Source organism: Daktulosphaira vitifoliae, unplaced genomic scaffold (assembly GCF_025091365.1).
Source record: "Daktulosphaira vitifoliae isolate Bord-2020 unplaced genomic scaffold, ASM2509136v1 Scaffold_4, whole genome shotgun sequence".
Classification (NCBI taxonomy): domain Eukaryota; kingdom Metazoa; phylum Arthropoda; class Insecta; order Hemiptera; family Phylloxeridae; genus Daktulosphaira; species Daktulosphaira vitifoliae.
In genome coordinates, this window is record NW_026099575.1 from 41,448,326 (window position 1) to 41,471,100 (window position 22,775).

The 22,775-nt window shown below is 27.2% G+C and overlaps 1 protein-coding gene across 14 annotated transcripts in view; it reads left to right on the top strand.

The window, feature by feature from the left end:
• Nucleotides 1-22,775, top strand: part of LOC126905634 (potassium voltage-gated channel protein Shaker) — a 75,053-nt gene that overhangs the window by 25,027 nt on the left and 27,251 nt on the right. For 2 of the 14 annotated variants that reach the window (XM_050685534.1, XM_050685535.1), the window contains exon 1: nucleotides 12,053-12,335. The exons of 11 other annotated variants lie outside the window; for them this stretch is intronic. In XM_050685534.1, coding sequence (XP_050541491.1) covers nucleotides 12,226-12,335 — 110 coding nt within the window. In that variant the 5' untranslated portion in view covers nucleotides 12,053-12,225. Of the gene's footprint in view, nucleotides 1-4,297; nucleotides 4,518-12,052; nucleotides 12,336-22,775 lie in introns of those variants that run through there. One more of the 14 variants, XM_050685536.1, reaches the window with a different exon arrangement.

Genomic DNA, 22,775 nt, shown 5'->3' on the forward strand with positions numbered 1-22,775 from the left:
AAGGGTAAATTTCTATCTTTTTCTTCATAATATGATTATTGTTTAATATAGTAAAATATACTGAAAAGAATTTTAATTTTTAAAAATCTTGAAATACTCTAGAGGTTTACGATCAAAGCAATTATTTGAGACTTTGGTACCAAATTATTTTTAATATGTAATTTACAAAATGACACTTATTACAAATTATTAATTTATTAAAATGTTTGAGTTTTTAATTTATTAGTTAATGGCATTTGAATTTTTTTATAATTTTATTCGTTTCAAATTTTTGAGTTAATATACATGTATAATACACGAGGAATTACAAATACAGGTAACTATTTGGTTTTTTATAACGTTATATTCGCAGATACGCAGCATTTATAATCAATGGTAGTAAGGCATATTGTTGTTTGTTTATAAATACACCAATTAACAATACAGATATCATATCTATTAATAGTAATAAATGACAATAAACACCTCATGACTGTGATGGCGATGTTATAGAAAACCAATTAGCTACCTGTATTTGTAATTATTCATATATTATTCATGGATATTAACTAAAAAATTTAAAACTTTATATCATATAATATAGTAATATATAAATAAAGTTGTATTATAAATTCAAATGTCTTTTACTATTAAATTAAAATCTCAGACATTTTAATAAAATTAAAAATATGAAAAAACTAAGTTGACACTCATACAAGGCATAAGGGATGAACTTAAAAAGTATTACATTGTTAATAATTTAAGAATAATGTGTAACTAAAGATAACAAAAAAAAAAAAAAAAGTTTTAAATAATTTTTATTCTGTAAGAAATTGAGTGGGTTATGATAAAATAATCACCTTGTATATTGTAAGTATGTATGAAAGTATTATATACGCGTGTTATGTTAGAAGATACAGAAAATAATAATTTTATTTTGATCTGGTTTGTAATGTCATTGGTATTTAATAGAACAATTTATTAACGTTATCTAAATGAAACATTCAGAAGCTTTTATTGCCGCTATTTACTTATGATATATTTTTGTAATTATTTAAAATATTTTGTACTATGCTAGAAAATTCATTAAAATCGTTTTATTTTAAGTTAGGAAACACACTAACTTAATAAAGAAGGAAAATGGGTAACACCCTAATTCTTCATTATAAAAATTAAAACTTATAAGGCTATTAATTACTTATTTTAAACACATCTAAATATTTGAAAAATGTTAAAAGTATAATATTTTATGGTTGCCACCGTAATCTATTCTATAATACTAATTATTTGTAAAATAATTTTTTAACACTGGTGTATATTTTATGTTGTTTTTGGTTGTTTAATTGCTTTTATAATTAAACTATTTAGTAAAGCTCTAGAATAAATATTTTGTTTTAAAATTTTTATGTACTACACATTTTAACTTTTACAAAAAATTTTTTGAGGCTATTCTTCAATGATATTATAATCGTGGTACAATTTTTACAGTTAATTTTATAATAATTATAAAAGTAAGACTACCCTAAATTATTTGTGATAGTCATAATAAAAAATAATATAATTATTAAAATTATTTTATAAATTAATAACGTTAGTTACATAGCCTTTAAATATAAACCTGTTTAGTTTTTATTTTTTGGTCGGAATTTATTTAAATTAAAATATCTGAAACGTTACATGCTAAATAAATAAAAATTACGCTTTTTTAGGAAATTCCGGATTCTTTTCAGAGATTTCTATTATAGGGGATTCAAACCTAATGGCATAAATAAAGCTCGTGTCTTTGAATATATGAATGCTTAACATTAAATCATTTGTATTTATTTGCATAAATATTTGAAGGGTCTTAATTAAGCATTTATAACTAATAAAATACTAAACGATGATACAGAATAGATGTTTGCATATAGTGTTTGATCGTGCTCTATTGGATTCAACTGGGAAATAATACATAAAAAGTTTTTAATTGTTACAGAAAATTGATCACGTTTCATAATTTTAAACGCGCCATACGTACTTTGTATTGTATACAAATGTTGTCAGTCATTATTTCTGCGACAGACGCATACGCTTTTCATTGTCCTCGTTAAAAATAACGGTCCGTTTTATTTTTTTGACAGAATAAAGAATTTTAGTGATTAGTAAAAGCGAATGAAACTATTAACTAAAACTAAAAAAAAAACTTGAATATAATACCTTACCCTCTTACCAAGCTTTGATTGTCAGGAAACGTTAAATATAAAAAATGCCAAGTTTCTGAAAAAAGGAAGAAAAATTGGATTGATTTATTGTGTAATTAATAATTTAAAAATTATAACAAAATCTTCTAAAAATGTTACTCTACATGTACTATAAATATTAAATAATGTAAAAATATCGGTCTCTAGGGATTCAGGGGAACTCAATCCTTCCTGTAAATCTGTAAGTTATTAACAAATTATTTGTTGGGTATAACTTAAGCATTCAACAATTTTTATCCATAATCATTCGTTATTTAAAAACTATGATTATCTCTCCTGTTTGGTTGTTGTGATAATGAATTATAGTTCAGTATTAATTTACTTCTTGTAGATTATGTCTGTTAAAGTCTTCTATTACGTATTAGTTTACTGTTAAAAGTTGTTGTAAAAAATGTCAAAAAAGTTATCACTATTGTCCTTAAAAAATCTACTGGCTATGTGCTAGTTCAGTACACAATCTTCTAAACTTATTACTATTCAATTAAGATAATTAAACTTTGTATTCGACGTTTTTCTTTTTAATTAAACAAAGGAAAATTCCAATAGATAAAACCTAAAAAATAAGTGAAATATCGCATAGAGAAAGGCAGGAATTCGGTCCTTGGGGCTTATATCCTAGGGAAATATTTAACGAGGATTTGTGTGAGCTGGTCTTTAACAATACAAAACAAACACTGAAAAATATTTTAGAAAACCCTTGTTTCTTTAGTTATTTTGGTACTTCCAAGATACTAAAATATTTGGGGAAATATTTTGGGTCCCCTTTTACACGTTTCAAATTTATGCTTATCAGCACATAAAATGCATAGAGGGACAAATCGTGAGTTTGACACAAAGGAGTGCCATTTATATCCTATCTATTGATTTATAACCTCGGTTATTTTGAAAATTGTATTTTCTCTTCTATATTATGTTAATAATATTATTCATTATCTAAGCCTTTAAAGTAACAAATTTATACAAGTTCAGGAGAAAGAAATATAAAATGTGAAATTTAGAAATTATTTCTATCAATTTTAAGGGTATGATGTGTTGGTATTTAAATTTATAGTATCATTCGATCATATTTAAGTTACCTATTAATCGAAGAAATAATACTCGAAAAACTTTATTTATATGATAAATTTTGAAAATATTAATTTTCCTTAAAGTTATTCACTTTTAATGTTTCATTTATCTCAATGAAACCAGTTTTGTTTAATTATTTCTTAAATAAATATTTACTATAAAAAGTTCTTATTGGATAATTTTGATTAATAGTAGATTGATACATTTTATTAAATTTTAAAAGTGCTTAAAAAGAATATCAAGATATTTTCAGAGCCTTTATTTATGTTAGTTTAGGTTCAAATTAGACCGAAGTATTTTTAACTCATAAAATTGTGATATTTTTAAACTAAAATATAATTTATAAATCATTAATATTGGTATCGTTTCAGGGATATCAAACGAAGTTAATAATCAAAACATATATTTAATACTTTTTCAATTTCATTTATCTTAAAGAATTGTTTCCGACCTGGTCATTACTCTTCTGAAGTTAGATATATTGCGCATTTTGCAAATATAATATTGTTTATATTTTGTCCTAAAAGATCCTTTTAAATTTTTTTAAAAAAATTTGTTCTTTACAATAATCAATAAGAATTTTATTGAAACACGGAAATCGTGTGGTGTTACTACTTAAAAAGAGATAATAGCTAAATAAATTTGTTTAAAATCGACTTTTTGCTAAGAGTGTGCGCGAAATTGAATTGAGGTAATATCGCGAATCGAAGTAAAAGCTGAACGGTGCGCTACGTTGTTGCACTGACAATCATTGGGAGCGCGTACCATACACATTTGGATGTCCCGGGGATGTGTTGCTGGCGGCACAAGTGTACCACCCATGTTTGGAGGAATAATAGTCGGTGCGGCACACACTCGTTACATTACTGCGCTCCCGGTAGGTGCGGGTGAAACATCGGTCCAGACAGAATCAGTGGCTGAGAGAGGTAAATGCGGCGCAAGCGTCCCAAATCGATCATGCCAACCCAGCGTGTTCGCTATCTTTGCGTCGCACGACTAGCGAAAGCGAATAACCGTTATGTTCATTCCGCGTATTGCCGCGATAGCGTCTACACGCTGACGATGTACAATTGACTACTGTGGATAGGCAGCGGTGATTAGTGACCGCGGGCGATATCATAGCAGATGAATCGTCCGCGTCGTCGTCGTTGTCCGGTTGATGAACGTCCGCGTCGGGAGTGGCTCCGGCCTGTGCACGGACAGGAAACCTCGCCGGAAACGCGACCCGAGGTAAGCGTCCGGTCTTCGGCACAAAAATACCCCCCGATGTCGCCAGCTCGAGGTCTAGGTCGGCACCGACAGCGATGACATGTTGAGACAATCGACATGACGAGCACGTTGCACTCTCCTCACCAGCACATTAGCACGTCAATACGCCTATGTAATCGCCTTTTTGCTTCGTCTCCATCCAGTGATAGTTTCATCAGTAATTGTTAACGAACTATTGTTGTTTATATTATCTCTGGAACACTATGTATTATATTGTTACTTTTGCTTATATAAAATGTATCGTTATATTTTCAATATATTCATAATGTTTACGTTTCATAACAATTTATTAGTGTGTCCAACTTGAACACTGCGGCTAAAAAATTCATAGCAGTTTATTTTCTTCCGTCTAAATACAATGATGATGACGTATCACTTTTTCCGAGTTTGCTATACATACACTCGCTGCAATCAAATGCTAAATGGCATACCTTTTATTTATCTAAAAGTATGCAGTGCTATCGCCTTAGGCAATTTTTATTTAGCTTCTACTCTGATATCTATTTAGTGAAAAAAAAGCTAAGTTTTTGCTTTGCTTTGCCGTAACTGCTAACAACTATCATCACAAAAAAACCTTAAATAAATGTGACTCGCTGTAAAATACTATTATATCTCTTAACAATATTTTAGTGAAATGTAATTAATACCTAATGAACACATTTTGTTTTACTTGTTATGCTGTAGTAATAACCTAAAATTAAAATTTTACACTCAAAAGGTACTGTAAACAGACCCGGATTAAAAGGGGGAGGGAAAACTGTCATGAGCTTAAGTAGCCCATTTTGAATTTCACTAGCCTAGTCATGATTTTCGTGACAGATGTTCTGTGTTTTTTTTTTTCAACACTTTTTCATGATATTTTTCATTGGAGGGTCCACATAGGTATTATTGATCCGGTCCTGAGGCCTCTAAATTATAGAATCTTAGTAGAGTTATGTTTTGTAGGTTTGTACCTGTATAGATGTGAAATGAACTTTATATATTTTTTTACTTCGTTTCAAAAACACTTTTCTTATTAGTCAGTTATTTTAAGTCATAAAATTAAGTTTTACTTCTTTTCTGTTTTTAGTTAATTTTTTTATTTATAGATCAATTTGTATTTAAATATAGTTAAACTATAACACGGTATAATTAAATTTGTAATCTTACAGCTTAGATTTTATATGAATCACTCCTATCTAACGGATACTTTCGCAAAGCTCTATAAAATGTGTGCTGCGTAGCGGTTAATTGCAAAATTTTAGTTAGTTCTCAGTTTTAACAAATAGATAGCGCGTTATGGCTATGTTTGTTAGGTTGAAATTTTAATTAAACATTAAGTAATTTCAGAGAAATTTTATAAATAAGTAAATATTTTAAAATCAATAGTTATCGTAAAGCTTTAATATTGAGTAATGATAAGAAATCGGTTGGGTTGGTTTCGTCGTTGAGAAAATTTGCTATATGAAGACTTTTAGTCAACAACAATAACTTATTTTACTCTTTATTATTTGTTTTGTCTACAATGTCGTTGTAAAAAAATAATTTATATATTTTTTCTCAGAATATTCTGTTAATACTGTTGTGTAAAACTCTAATGTACAATTGATTTTTTCAAAGAAAGTAAAAAAAGTACCTAGACCATTTCTTAATACCTTTTCATAGAACATTTCAAAAATAGTTTTCACTAATTTAATGGAAAGTTGTACTTGTGATAGTTTACTTAAATATATTTACAAATATATATTTCAAATTTATTTGGGAAATCCATACAGTTAATTATGGTCATTAACTGCCGTATTAAAATACGGCAGTTAAAAGCCATACGTTAAATTCTATACATCATACCAAGGAAAATATGATACAAATAATGTGCAGTATCCCTTTAGGGGAATGTTAAAACCCCTGACTTCTCCTTTAAATATATCACTGATATAAAATTAAAGCTTTCGCAAATTAAGATATTTTTTTTAGAATATTGTATTTCAATTTCCTATTGATTTTATTATGATAAATGTTATTTAATGTGTGCTAATATGTTTAAGTTTATTTAACAATACTTTATTCGCATTGGAGGAGGTTTATTAAGGTTTTGAATATATAATGGATTAATGAACGAAAGAAATTTAAATTATGGTTTCTGACAACCGACAGCTTGTCAGGAGAACTGTTTCATGAACTCATAGTCAGCAGTGTGTTATAGTATATGACGTCACGCAATCTAAAAGTCATTTGTATATAGCAAAATAATTTTATATAAAAACCGTATAATATTTCTTATGTCGTAAGTTTAGATATAAACGCAAATAATGTTGATTGATTAATGGTAACGAACTGTACACCGACAAAAGAAATGTCGGAACAATTTTTGTACATCAACCGACTGCAGAATGATTGAATTTCTAGCTGAGTAATTGAAATGTTATTTTATAATAATCAATAGAAATAATAATATAAATAATATGCCGACCTTGGCCTATTATAAAAGTTTACATTTTGTTGAATTAATTAGAAGGTCTAAACATAAGAAAATATTCACATGTCAAACTGCAGTAAACAAACTTCTTTTGAACCCCAATTGTTCATGATATTATAATTTTCATTATAATAGTATATAACGAATCGATTAAAATACATTTTGTTGAGTTCTAATTTTTGTTCTCTTTATCAAATTTATTCATTTATCAAATGCTTATTTAATTTAATGAATGCTAACTTAGTTTTCAAATATCCATTTATGTATTGAGCATTTTAAATTATAATTATCATTTGCAACACGATTATACCCTTATTTTATAATTACTCTTTTTAATTATTGTTCTTAATATGTAATTTAGGTGAGAATACTAATGATAATATTGTGAAAATATAGTTATAGCACAAAATAGTGATTTTCTTTTATAGGGATGTATAAGTTTGTAGATATACTAGAGAAATTTTTTTTGCCAAAAAATAGAGTGATGATAAAAATATAAAGTCTTTTCAGAGACAAACTTTGTAAATATTGGTTTCATAAAATATTGATAGCGCTAGTGTAATTCAATTATATCCCTAAAATACGTCCCTGAAAAAAAATAGATTTAATAATTTCCAATTTGATGTAACAGTTAAATAAAGGATTATAATAGAATACAATTAAACGATATATAGAAATTATTTGATTGATTCATTAGCGTACAGTGTTGTTGATAATATATAATTATAGTAATTTCAGCATAGTTAGTTTACAATTGGTGGAATGCAATTAATAAGTAATTTATGGTTTACCTCACAAATTGTTGTTAAGCGCAGTTTCTTATGAAATTTATTACGTTAAATTGAATAAATCAATACTTTCTCAGCTATCAATTGCATAAATTCCAAACATTCAATTTATTAAATGAAAAAATTCTTAAGAATCTATAGAAAACGATTATTTTTTTAATGAGCGCAGTCAATACCTGATAAGTTCAACTAATTTTTTCTCTGAACTTCTAAAATTTAAATGAAAAAAATATATTTGCTATTACATAAACTGTTATGGACTTTTAAAAAAGTATTTAAATGACAGATATCTGTACCTAAAAAGACCGTCAGTAATGGCTATTGTATCAGAACATGCTAAGAAAAGAATATTCATATTATACATAATATTTTTATATTATCACTTAAAATTCATCGGTATTGTATTTATTTTGTGTAACCATAAAAAGGTAAACTATGTTTTATATCATTTTTAAATTAATAATAACTTTATTTAAATAGAGACTCATTCCTTCGAAATCTTTTGTTGTACAATTTCAATTCAATTCGATATATATTTTTTTTTATAATAAAAAAAATATTAGTACAAAAATAAGTTGACACAACCATATTTGCTATTGTTTTTATTTGGCTAATACTATTATTAAATCCAATATTATTATTTTTCTTATTGTTTTTCAGTTTAGTTATGAACATCATAAAAAAAATTAAACTTGATCAAACAAGTAGCAAATCTGTTTTGAAAGGGTTGCTTAACTTCTCATTTTTTTACAACTTTTACTACTTAAACATTTGCTGAAATGTTAATAAAAATACCAGAATTTAATGCTGGAATTTTTTTACTGACTTAACTAATTTATTTATATCAATAACAACAACATTAAAAAAAAGGGTTAAAATATCATTACATAAATATTTTTAAAAATATGTATCCTATACATTTTATGCTATTAATTAAAACGTGTTTTGAATCGTTTATTTATAATAAAACATATTTACAATAATTTTAATAATAATTTGGATATGAGTACTCTCATTAGTAAATTAAGAACCTCATCAGTTTACAAAACCTATTTAAAATGAAAATTCAATATTTAAAAACAAAAATTACGAATGTCAATTGGAATAAAATTTCAACTAACTTGAATTCTTGAATTGTCATGAAGACTCAAGTCAATGTACAATGTTTTTAACCATTTAAATATTGTGAATATATTTTACAGCTATTTTTATGAAATTTATCGTATTCGTTGATTGTGTCCACTAGATAAAATAAATAAAAATTGAATATGACAGCTTAATATTTAAATACACGTGACATAGGTAATACATGGTATTTTTATAGTTTCATTGCAACTCACAACAATACTAATTAAAAATAAAAATAAAATTTTAACAGTAAACTTTCATCATATGTTTCTATTCTTCAACAAAAACCGTACGATGAATATTTGGAACGTGAATGACTAAATCAGTATTGTTATTTTTAAAGGTTGAATGATAAAACTTTTTACTTAACATGTTTATAATATTCATGAATTTACAAATCGTATCTACGACCTAATGGAGTTCAGTATTTGATATATTGAATGAATTTCTCTAATTCTAATTTTAAGCGATTTTGCATTGATACATCTGCCGTTGAACGCACTTATTGTGTTAACGACTTGAGTTGGTACTTATTTATATATGTCAAATTTCGTCATAATATTTAAGAGTAAACGTCTTAATAGTAGAAATGTCAGATCAGTCGTTTTATTCATTCAAATGTTAAACATGATTTCACTAGCTATTCAGTGGTTTGAATTTTAAAGAATAATGTGTTTTTTGCGCTGAAGATATTTTTTAGGTCGTTTAGTTACAAAATATTTTTAACATTTCTGTTTACATTAACTGTTTTTATCGTCTCTGCGTCTTAAAAGATTTAAAGAAGAGTCACGTCATTAAAGTATTATTTTTATGTAGTTTGCAACATGTAAAAATTTATATGACTACTCGTGTATACGAATATATCATTTTTGAATAAAGAAGAAATGTCAAATATATATTTTATTGGTGTATTTCAGAGTCTTTATGTTTAAACCTGATATGCAGAGTTTATAGATATCTTAACTTAAAATTACTTTTTTTTGGTATGCATATTGTTCATTGTGAACTACGCAGGAGATTGCACAACTAAAATTGTGTTATGAATTTATTTTCGAGAATTTATTAATGTAATATGAAAATCAATATTTATTAATTGAAATAGTGTATAGACCAGTCTTACATTTTTTAAAAAGGATATCTGAAAATGTAAAATACTACGGCAGTTAGAATGGATAAACTAAATATTTTCCGGATTCTATATTTTACCTAGTTTTTCTATTTAATATAGTTGCCGGAATTGTGGAAGTTTAGAATAAAGGAGGCCGACCCTAAGTAGTTGGGATAAAGACGAGGAAAATAAAGAAGAAGATAGTTGCCCGAATTGTATGTAAAGGTGAACTTAATGTATATAAATCTAATGGCTTGCAAAAAAAATTGAACCCAAATCATTGAATGTAAACATTAAGTAAATTAAAATACATTATCAAGAGTTTAAATCGAACATGTTGTCTTTTATAAATAAACATTGTATCTTACACTGCCACACGCATTTTATTTTTAGCATGTAATTAATGTTGTTGTTGATTTTTTATTTAGAACATTGTATGTTAAGTGAATTATCAGGCAAAAAATTATATTAATTATGTCCATAAAGTTTTAAGGGAGAAATGACTAATGACTATTGAGACACTTGATATTACACGTTGTATAATTTTACAACGAAAAATTTAATTCTATAATTAAACAGATTATTATCTATTACTAATGTGAATTGTAAATTATTATTAAATTACAAGTAAAAATAAATGTTCTAATGTTAAGCATATGTTTTTAAATCTTTAGCACTAAAATGTATTTTTTTATGGTTGTTTTGAATAAAAATAATTTGAAAAAATATTCTACAAATGATCAATCGACCATGATTTAATAATAATTTTAAATTTAGTATTTTTTTGCGTCGTTGTGAATCTTCAACTTCAGTTTTGTTAGGCGACTCGTCCTGCTGCGTTAAGTAAGACTTAATTTCTGAGCTAATTAAGAAGATGGAAGTGAAAAAAAAAACTATAATATCTTATTGGAAATTTACCAACTCTTTTTAACATAAAATACCAAATACGATTATAACTTAAAACTATGTAGTTATAACATTACATTAAATTATATGTTGTTTATAATTCTAATTTTTATTTAAGAAAACTAATTCGAAAACATTTTTTTGAGCCATTTTTCTTTCAGTTTTTAACACTTTCCATTAAACATGTACGGTTGGTGTGAAATAAGAAAATAGCCACCCGAGAATGACGCAGACACACAGTTCATATCAAAATGTAGAGGATATTAAAAATTTCAGCATCTTTTGAATTGTGTGTAATAGCTGAGTTATTAATAGCGCTGTAAAAATATAAATCAGTACACAATGTGGCTTGAATTTTTAGTTTTGGTACGGTCACAAATGATATGAAATTAAATTTCATATAATCCGTGGTACGGTCTTGAAGTTTCCATAAATACCTTATAAAGTTCGACCTTACAACATTTTTATTACTCTTCAGCAACTGTTCGGTAGTGACAAAAATAGCGATTTTATTATAACATTTCAAGTACAGATCAACTGACGTTTTTTTCTTTCGGCTTCTAACGTGTGGTCAACGGTTTCCTCGCGGATGTCACTCCGTCTAGTATTTCGAAAATAACGACACGTCTTACCCATGTCCGTGTATTTTATTACGTGTACGGTCTAGACAAGTGTGCACACCAAGATACTAAATTCATTATTCTGTCGCCTACAGAAGTTGTGTTCTAGGCCGCAATTTTCTAATTGTATTCGGTCTTTCGCGTAGTCTTGCAAGAATTTTAATTACTAACAAAGGATTTCAAGACGCTTTTTTTGCTCTAATACACCTGTTATTCGTACTTAGTCGTTTAATTGAATTGAAGTGTGCGGGTGCGGAACAAATGCGGTTGCTGGTAATACGTTTATTATAGGTATATGTCATTTTAAACATTGAGGGTTGGCGATTTGTTGGCGAAGGGGTGGGCAAGAACACTAGGCGGCGGTGGTCGAATGTCGCCGGTGGCGGGTGGGAGACTGACACGACGACAGCTGCGCGAACACGTCTCGGCGGCATTGTCCGTTTTGGCGGGATTCGACGAGCTTGTTGCTTGCCGGCCCGGAGTCGGCGGCGCGTGCGGTCCGGCACCATCGTTGTGGAGTCAGTCATCGGACATTTAATCGATTGATCGACCAGAGGATACTGTTGATCAGATAAGCAGTGTAGTAGTGAATTTAGTTGACCATTCGGACAAGTGTCGGTCCTCTTGGTGTTGGCAGTAATTGTGGCGAACGCGGCGGCGGCCAATGGCTGCGGTAGCCGGCCTTTACGGGTTCGGCGACGATTCCAGAACTGTTGCCGCCCGGTTTGTGGAAAGGCAAAGACAGGCCAACAGGGATTATTCGCCTACAGATACGTATGTACCATAGAAAAGGCTTATGCGCCTAGTTTAACTTAAATGGCTTAGAGTTGGTATGCTGTTGTTTTGGGAAATACGGTAGAATTTATAGACACGATAGAATTCTGATCGACTAACAACCGATTTGAAAAACGTTTAAGAAATTTGTAATTTTTGGGGTCCATTTTTATTTATTTGTTACATATTTATCTTCTATTAATCATTAATGACTTACAGAAACAATGAGCTTTTTTCACTTGACAACATTTACTGTGCATTCTATAAACGTGCTGTGGCGTTGTCTTCATTTAAAAATTATGTAGGTTCATTATTAAACTTATATAACCTTCGTTACGACTAATAAAAATGTTTTAATAACAGTTAAACCTTATTAAATTATAGATGCAAAATCACTAGTTTTCCGCAAAACGTTATGAAAATAACGTTTACTTATTTATCTAGTCAAAGTAATATAAAGAAAAATTAACCTACTAACTATGGAAAATTTATTAATCTATACAAATAGAAAACGTGAACATCTATAAAACACATCACTTGACTACTCAACGTGGTATTTCATACAGTCTATCAGTTATTCTCGATATTTAAGTATATTTTATAAGCAATTTTTTTTTTTTGTCGAGTTAGTGTTTGACAAAATCTATTAAAAAATACCCATAAACTCCTTTTTGATTTTGTGCGATCAAATGTAAGATATACGTCTTGTAAATAGCTATTTATAAGCTTGATACTAAAAAACACAAGAGAGGATTTGAGGACAATCCATTTTCAGTCATACACACCAATATAATCCTTTGAGATCAGAAAATCCTACGCATATTTCTAAGTAACCCTACATAACCCCATATAACCCTACTCACTTTTACTTAATACAAACAAAATTATTGTCGAATGGCCGAAACCATATGATGTACACATATTTCAGTATTTCACCGTACATATCATTGAATAAATTATTTCAAGTAGGGAATATAATACATTTTGAAAATAATGTACTTTGAAAATCAAACGTTAAATGTAAAATAGGGAATTTTAAATGAGTTTAATACTACTTTATCATTACAATATTTTCTGCGAACCATAGGATTACAAAATGCAACGTCTTAACAAATTCCACTTATTAAAGGTGTAGGGGTTCTGTAGTTAATCTAGTGGATAAATCTGTAACTTTAGACGGGGAACTATATAAATATTCAGAAGGGATACTTTATCAAGCAACGAATGTTCCGGGTCGCCTTTTTTTAAAACAATAGGTCTGGTTTTCCAAGACTGATTTTCATTCGGTTCATTAATTTTCCAATGTTTATTGATTTTTAAATTTGAAACCTATAAAAAAAAAAGTAGGAAGAGCTTTGTCATCAAATCACATTTAAGTGTATATAAGTTAATTTGGTATTCTTGTGGATTAGTGACTTTTTTTACAATAATTAACCTGATTATCCTTTCAATTTTCATTGACATATGATTTATACATGACTGTTAGAATTTCGTGAACGAATGAAATTCGATATGTCTTCTTTTTTATTGATTACTAAAACTTAAAAAATTTGTTAGTTTTATCAATTTTTATTTAGTTTTGGCAAATATCATGAACTTTTATTAAAAGAAATTTCAAAAACTTTTTAGACTTTACATTTATAGATATATGTGTATATAATTCACTGTAAAAAGGGAGAGTTTTTTTCTGCTAATAATGTCAATCTAATAAGTATACTAAAAGGAAAGGGGCAATAAATTATATACTTATTATATAATTTACGATAAATTGTAATTTTAATTTCATAACTGAAATAATAATTAATTAATGAATGTAAGAAAGAAAAGTTTCTTATTTTTCATAACTTTATATCAATTTTGATATACGTTGTCATAGGGTAATGAAATATATAACTATTTAATAATTTTTTATCATTTCTCCGTAAAAATTACACTACTAAATTATTAAATATTTTGATAGTAATTTTAAACACTATTAGATATTTTTTATACTTGTCCCAATTATGCCATGGCGTCCCCACTGTGCTGGATTTTTTGGTAAATGTATTTCTTAATTTATCAATCATGAAGTATTATTCATGTTTTTCCTTTATCGACTTTAGAATGGTGTCAACTTTTTTTTTTCTAACGATAATATACATAATTAATTAGCTTAATTAATAGACAATAATCTAATTAAAAGAATTATTGTGGATATCAAATTTTGAATTAATATTTTGGAAGTTATTGACATTTTTATACCTAAGCGAACGAAAGAGTGCGGTCGAGGAGTAACGGGTGATAAAAATATCAATAACCGAGTCTCACTTACAGCTATTATTATAACATGATAATAACATCCAAAATACTAGTCTAAAAATTGTTAATGATTATTTCCTATTGAATAAATAAATTTGACACCCTAATAAGGTATAAGGGCTGACACATAAAAGATATTTTATTATTGAAGAAATTATTAAAAAAACAAATCTAAATGGTGTCTAAAAGAATCCAAAAAAATTTCAATATTATTTTCATTTTTTGACTCATTAGGTGTTTCATAATAAATTAATAATCCTGTACATATATTACACGGTTAAGTTTTTATACTTAAATTTTGAAATTATATCATCTAAATGCACGTAGCAGTATTCACTAAACACTTCTCATTTAATGCATTATCTTTTTGTCATAGCATCCCACCAGGAATATCAGTTACAGTATGTTTTCATCTATGATGTAATGACTAGTCGAACATGAAATATTGGTACATATGATTGCACTGTATACTTCCCATAATTATTACACTCCACAAGATACATCTGTCTACTGTATATTAGCTTGTTCAGAATTTGATAGTTCAATTAAGTACATGTTATAATTTATTGGATGACAAAAATACATTTTCGTATTTATAGACTTTTCAAAACTAATTTCAATGAGAATTGATGTGCGTTAAACAATCTAGTTATAATAAAGAAAATATTTTTAATAAAAAATAATAGATGTATTATTTGTGTCGGCTATTTTTTTAAAATATTTTGAACATACAAAATTAAAAATATATTTTTGTGAAACAGAATTAAAAATACATCAAACAAACTAATTAACAATTATTTTTTAACAAAAATAAATCATAGTTAAATTATCTTTTATGTATAAAAAATTATCCGTTTATTAAATGAATTCAATTACTCACAAAATAATTACAATATTATAAAATAAAAAAATATACGATTTTTTTTTACTTGCACACACTTCTTGATTTATTAGTTATTAATTATTTTTTAACATTATCCTTTAAACATAAGATACATGGCAACATACATATTTAAATAGATTAAACGTTTGGTCGATAAGAATTTTTGAAACAATATTTCTGAAGTAATAACGATTTTAATATGTTCACTGAGAGAGAAACGCCTGTATGTCTATACAGAATGTCCAAAAAGTACGGAAATAGGTCAATTGTTACAAAAATGAGAACAATAGAAACGCGTTTCGTTACTTACTGAACACCTATAGATGTCATTAGATATTTATCGACCACCCAGATGTAAATAACTTCGAAAATATTAGTCCAAAAGTTGTTATAGACTAGTCATGTTCCTCATTATACTATGATATGTTAATATGTATTTTTCAATCGTTAGGTTAGTTAACACCATTGGGATTGGTATATTCTGGGGAAATTTTTAAGTGCAGTGGTTTCCCGTTGTCTTTTGCACTGGGAACATGTGTTTTTTACGCCACCGTAAAAGCGCTTGTATGGTCACCCATCCGTTCACTTATGGTGATAGACACGACTTAACACTAGAGATTTGTTTTCAACTAGTGTTACCAACTCGCTTCACCACGCCCCTCTAATATATACAGAGTGTTCAGTAAATAAGGAAACGAATTTCTATTGTACTCATTGTTTGTAACAATTTAACTGTTTCCTAACTTACTGAACAGTGTATAATGTTTATATTATGTGTTAACAATACCATATATGTTGCTATTTAAAGAATTAAATTAACACCCTTATAAGATATATCAAAAAATACATTTAACTAAGGAAATTTTTTTTTTTTTATATTGTAGCTAATTATTTTTGAACAATTTTGAGTGAGTTATGATTAACGGTTCACTCTTTATGATTTTCAAAAGATTTGTGATTAACTATTCAACGTAATTTTATCCAAAACTTATTTTGAGATTTTATTCAGTTATAGTTGACAGTAGTAATTATTTCTTTTGTTAAAACAATACAATTGTTGTTATTAAGTCGAATTAATAGTACAACTTAACGAAATTTTAACATTTTGTCGGGAATAATTATTTTTTTAGTGTCTCTCGAGGTGTTGAATGTAAATAAAACGAAAGTTTATAAAAAAAATTTATTTTGACTCGTTTAAAATTATAAGTTTGCAAATTATTTTGTACTGGGAAAAACATTTTTATTTAAAAAAAAAATATTTTTAATGCGAAATTAAAATAATTAATAATAACAAAAATAAATAAAGGGTAGTCAAAATGTTGGCTTTGGTCACGCACTCACATGTTGTATATTGATTAGAACTTTTTCACTGCCTCGAATATAGTTCAAAATAGTATACATGTATATTTTTTAGTGAAAGAATTTAATATATTATTCATTCTGTAAAATCCTCTATAATTATTAATATCACATTATTCAAAATGTATTGATCTAGATACTTTTAGTAGACTAATAATTTTAACGGTTTTTTACACACGGTCAGATAATAACATATTTTCTTTCCAATCTATGCTTATACAATTATATAGAAAAGCATTCCCGGCTGGGTTAGGTTACAAAGTAGATACCACATAAATAATTTATTTGTTCGTGTTTTTTTATTACTGTTTTTCTCATTGTTTGACTTGTAAAAGTTTTCGTTTAGGTCGACATCGTATAACAATAATCGATTGAGTGGCAAAGGAAAATGTTGTTATTGTTTAAACCACCATTCCACAAGTTAAGCTTAGATTTCATTACGAACTGCTGTGTGTTTTCCCTGAATAATTGATTTTATTCCCAGTAGAGTATAGCTTAATAGTACTAATTACCTATTTGTATTTCAAAGTGTCTAGAATACGTCCAAAATTGATAAAAATGACCAAAGAAACAATAGTGTCAAGCTCTATTCTGGTATAAGGTTAGTTCACTAAACGCACTCTACCGAACTCATATACTGACATGAGGTACTCAAATATATTCGCATTGATCTAACACTTAGTCGAATCAATGCTAGTTCAAACTAAAAGAAATAAATTTTTTGTTTTGTTTAAATTCACTGAAAACTGTTTTAAGGGGAGCTTTTAACATTAAGTCATCATTTTGATCAAATTTAAAACGCCTAAAATATGTTTTACAGAAGAGGTTTTATTTTAATTAATATTTGAAGCAATAGAATATTGTGCATTATTCTTAAGTGGAAATATTTAATTTGTATAAAGGTTTTGATGTTTAATGCCTTATCTAAATTACATTTTTGACAGTTTTTCTATAGTTTGTTAGGAAATTAAAAAAAATATACGTGAATAATGAAGCGTGTATTATTTAAAAAAATGATAGTGACTTACAAATTTCGTTTAGTAGTGAAAAATAAATATTAAAATTAAAATTTAAGTTTAAAATGAATGTTAAATTTATTTGTGGGATTTGTCTTACATGATCGAATTATACAGTTTTAAACTTTTTTGAACAACATTGTGTTACTATAATGTATCATGTGTTCAATGTAATTATGGTCAACAAATTTTCATTATTTAGAAATATAAAATCGAATAAAGCTATTTTACTGCAGAATTCAATTGGTAATGCTTCGTTGGTAATAAATCAATCGGCAATCGTTCCATCTACTTACTTCCATCACGTTTTATATTAAATCTTCACAGTATGAATCTGGTGTAAATTCACAAATAATATTTTTTTGTATTCCTCCCATTACATTGTTATACTGAAACAATGTCGTGGCTTATGAATCAAGTTATCCGAAAAGTATTTTATTGTAAATTTAATCAATATTCCATAGTTGTATTGTTGATTTTTAACAGCCGAAATAATTTTATGGAATACTAAATTGATATTATTTTATCATGTGATAACATCCACCTCGAGTCAAGGACTCCGTTTATTGTTAAATTATTTTCAATCTTTCAACAAGCCATGTTATCAGAGTTGTCTACATGATGATGCCATCATATTCACAAAAGGGTACTTAAGTATAACGGGTAATGTCATTTTGAGAACTACAGTGAAATGAAAATATTAGAACAAAAATGAAATGTAGAACGGACTAAACTGTAGTATTACTAGCTCCTGAACTATAACATGCATAATGTAAAAGGGTCTTCGTGACGCGGGTCATATACGTTGTGCGATATATTGATATCATAAGTTCGTGCGTTGAAATTACCCCGACAAAAAAGTTTATAGACACGGTAGAGAGGTACCAATAATTTGTTTTTTTATTCAAAATTACACTTTATATATGTAGCGTTGGCATATCAATAATAATTGGAAAATTGTATTGTCAAATTCGACATGCTGGATTGCTCAGTTAAAAAATTTACACCAACACAAATTTAGAAGAATTCTTCAGAATGTGTCCGCGTGTGATTGAAAAAACGATCCGATTCAATGGTTTCTAAAATGTCCAACAAAAATTGCGTTCTAATTGTTTATTTATTTACAAGCAAAAACAGGTTATTCAACCATTCATTTAATTTTTTATAGTTAACCGGATAAATTTAATTTAAGATACGCTATTAGATTATATGTGCATCCAAATAATTTACTTGAGTAAGTTCGTTATTGAAGACGACATAGAAGTATGAATGTAAACGATCATTTTATCATAGAGTTTCGACAATTTGGCACTCAGCCAATTAGGCTTTAGCATTAATGATTCAGTAAATCTGCGTGTTCACCGCTATTTAATTGCTTACCTGTCTTATATAAGGACATTGTGTGATAAAGATACATGTTGATAAATTTTGTTGTCTTAGGTCATTCAATATTTTTATAATCTAGCTAAACCACAACATTTATAAAATATAATATTTCTTTGGACGAAAAAAATGGTTGGTGAAACCACTTGGTCAGATTAATCAAAAAGGTTGACCATTTCAACGTATTATAATATTAACACTGACCCAGATTTCGAAGGTTAGGGTACAATAAAAAATTTTATTCATGGAAATCGTGTAGCTAAGTATATATATATATTATTTTACCCTTTGGTTTAAATTTTTTAACACCAATTCAAAGGTCACTGTTGTATCTTTTAACGTTTGGTCACAGTTTTATTTCCCTAGTTACAGGACCAAATCGTAAGAAATTCATGTGGAGCTATTTAAATGCAGCTGGAAATTATTTATTTACTCATTGAAATGACTTAAACTAATTTACAGGGTCGAACAATTTCTAAATGAAATTTCATTAACTTTATTATTCTATTCTTTCGTATGTATGTACTTAAAATTATTTATTGTTAGATATATCTGCTTTTGAGATTTTAAATAATTATTATTACTACTTAAGTATATTTTAAGGTAATTTAAATAAAATATATTATATTTATGAAAAAATTCTATATCATTTTTTTTTTAATATAGGAGTAATTAGTGAAATTTGGTACATTTTTTCAATAATATAATTTGATTTGTAAATTAAGTTTCTTTTAAAAATTTTACACCGTCAAATGAACACATTCTATCTAGAGTATTATTTTTTAGGAAGATAAACATTTTAAGGTATTTGAAATAAATACAGTTAAACCGAAATAAAATGTTTAATTAAACGAGGAACGAAATTTTGAATTGTTATTAAAATAGTGAGAATTTTATTTTTATATAATCAGCGCCGCTTGTTGGTAAACTTAAATAACAGTATTGAATTGTTGTCTCTATTTTTATACATGTTTCAACTAGAGAGCGCGTCTATTCGTATTGTAACTAACTGTTATAGATAGCGCAAGTTTAAAGAAATAATTGCAAATGTGTATGAATTTTATAATCGACTTTATCATAATGAAAACTACAAAATTCTAAAAAGATATCCGAACTTTTAATGTGTTCATTCGTTCATTTTGTTTAAAACCACACTAAAAAAAAAATCGAGTTCAGTAATCGATTTAGCCTTAAATTAATAATTATTATTTATCATAATTTATAATTGTTAACGACTAATTAAAAAAAAAAACCCGATAACATTTAACACAAATGTAAATTTATAAAGATAACAACTGTAAATATAATAAAGAATAAAATAAATAGTTAAATTTTAAGAGATAAGCAAAATGAGCAATAAAGTATAAAGAATACATGTAAAAATTTAATACCAATTTATTTTTTAACGTAAATATTTTTTTTATTTTATAAACATCTTAGACATTTAATATACTTGTATTGGAGGCATTCTAATAGTAAGTGTTTGATGTTGAATTCAGTTGCACAAGATGTGCATGGGATCTGAGTTCAGAGTTATTCATCAAGTCTGTAAGGTGAGATGGGTATGACCAATCTAGTAATTCTTATATTTTGTTCTATTGGGTTGGTACATTTTTTAATAGTGGATTTTATTGTTCTTAGTTTGATATCTCATAAGGTGCACTATTTATTTTTTCATTTATTAATGATGATTTTTTTTGTTTCTCCTTTAAGATCTTCGGAGAATAGATGTAACAATTAGGCTGTATTAGGCTTGCTGCTAAGTATACTCGTTGATTTTCATCGATTCCTATGTGACTAGGCATCCGTGTTAGTGTTATTTGAAATATTGAGTTTATTAATGATAAGGTAGGTGACTTTTTCGATTAAACGCGATTATGGTAAATAATGCGCAGTAGTTTATCTAGAGTGCTAAAAGGGCTAAGCCTGTATTGGTGGTTTAAATGAACATTCAATGTACAAAATTACTTAAAAAAATATTATATGAATAATATTGTCATTTCAAACACTTTTTCATTAGAGCTAAAAATACCTCTGCTCTCAAATAGGTGTTTTATAGATATGTTAAAAATCTATTAATTTAGAATTTTACTGTAAAATTGAAATTTCTTTGAAAATGTTTTAAAGCATAATAATTTGTGGCGTTCTAAATTATGTAGACTAAAAAATGTGATGCTTAAGTGTGTTCTCGGCCAAAGAACGCTATTAAAAATAAGGAATAATAAGGTCACACTTACCGTGTACATTGTAGTTCGCTGTGCAGCTCAGACGTCGCTGTGAACGTGTCTTTATAACATAAGCTTTTTAAAATCCATAGTTGTTACATTGCAATAATTATCTCATAATTTTATGAAACTTACAATTATTCGTTCTATTGCAAATTATAATATTGAAAAACTATCGTTTTTTTTTTTGTTGGTTTTAACTTGAAATATTCTCTATATTATTATAATATTGTGAATATTTCAATTTTAATTATTAATATTTCTAATTATTTATATTGTATCTGGACGTTACATTCTGCCAGGATATTTTCGAGCAACATAAACAGAGTCTACGAGAAATGGTAACGCTTGAAATTATATTTTTTTGCTACTATTGAATATTATATTAAAAAATTAATTTAGAAAATTAATAATACTCCATACATTTTTTTACATGTACAAAAATTATGTTGGCCGATTGGTAACAACAAGCAATTTGGCACCCTTTAGTTTTCATAAAAAATTAATATTTTAAGTTTTTATTTAATCCGTTTGTTAATGAAATCAAATGCGAATAACATAAAATTTATTTTTACGTTTTATAATCATTGCAAATTTCTGAAACACGAACTATTTTTTTACAGTTTATGCGCTGAAGCTCATTATTTTGAAATTAAAAATAATTATTTTATTTCGCATTTATAGTTATAATATTAGAATGAACTTATATTTTATTTTAATTTGGCACAAAATGTGTTGCTTATTTATAAATTACAACTGTGACGTCTATTACCAAAAAATAAATTACTCCATTTCAATGCTAAGACCTACTTAACGTCTTTATATTTAGGTTAATAAACTCAATTTAGCTGCCATGATCAATATGACAAAAAATAATAATTATTTTAACTTAAAATTAAACTTAAATGTTATAGCCAATAGATAATTGGCTAAAAAAAATCATAATTATTATTAGTAAAAAACATTTGATACTACTGCTATAGACAAGTTGAATATCACTGCTATTTTTATTTAATATTTGATTCTATGTTTGATATCTGCTTATATGATATGAATTAATTTGAAAATAAAATAAAAAGACAAATTCCGCTTTTTTTCGAGTTTATATATCAAATGGCGCATTGCAGACTATTGTAACACTCGTATTTTTTATCATTCCTGTACTTGCAATTCGTAGGCTGTTGGTAATACTGTCTAGGTATTGTCTTTTTCTGCGTTCGTCGACTTCCATAATTCCTCTTAAAGATAATTAAAACCTAATGTGTCCGCTTATAAT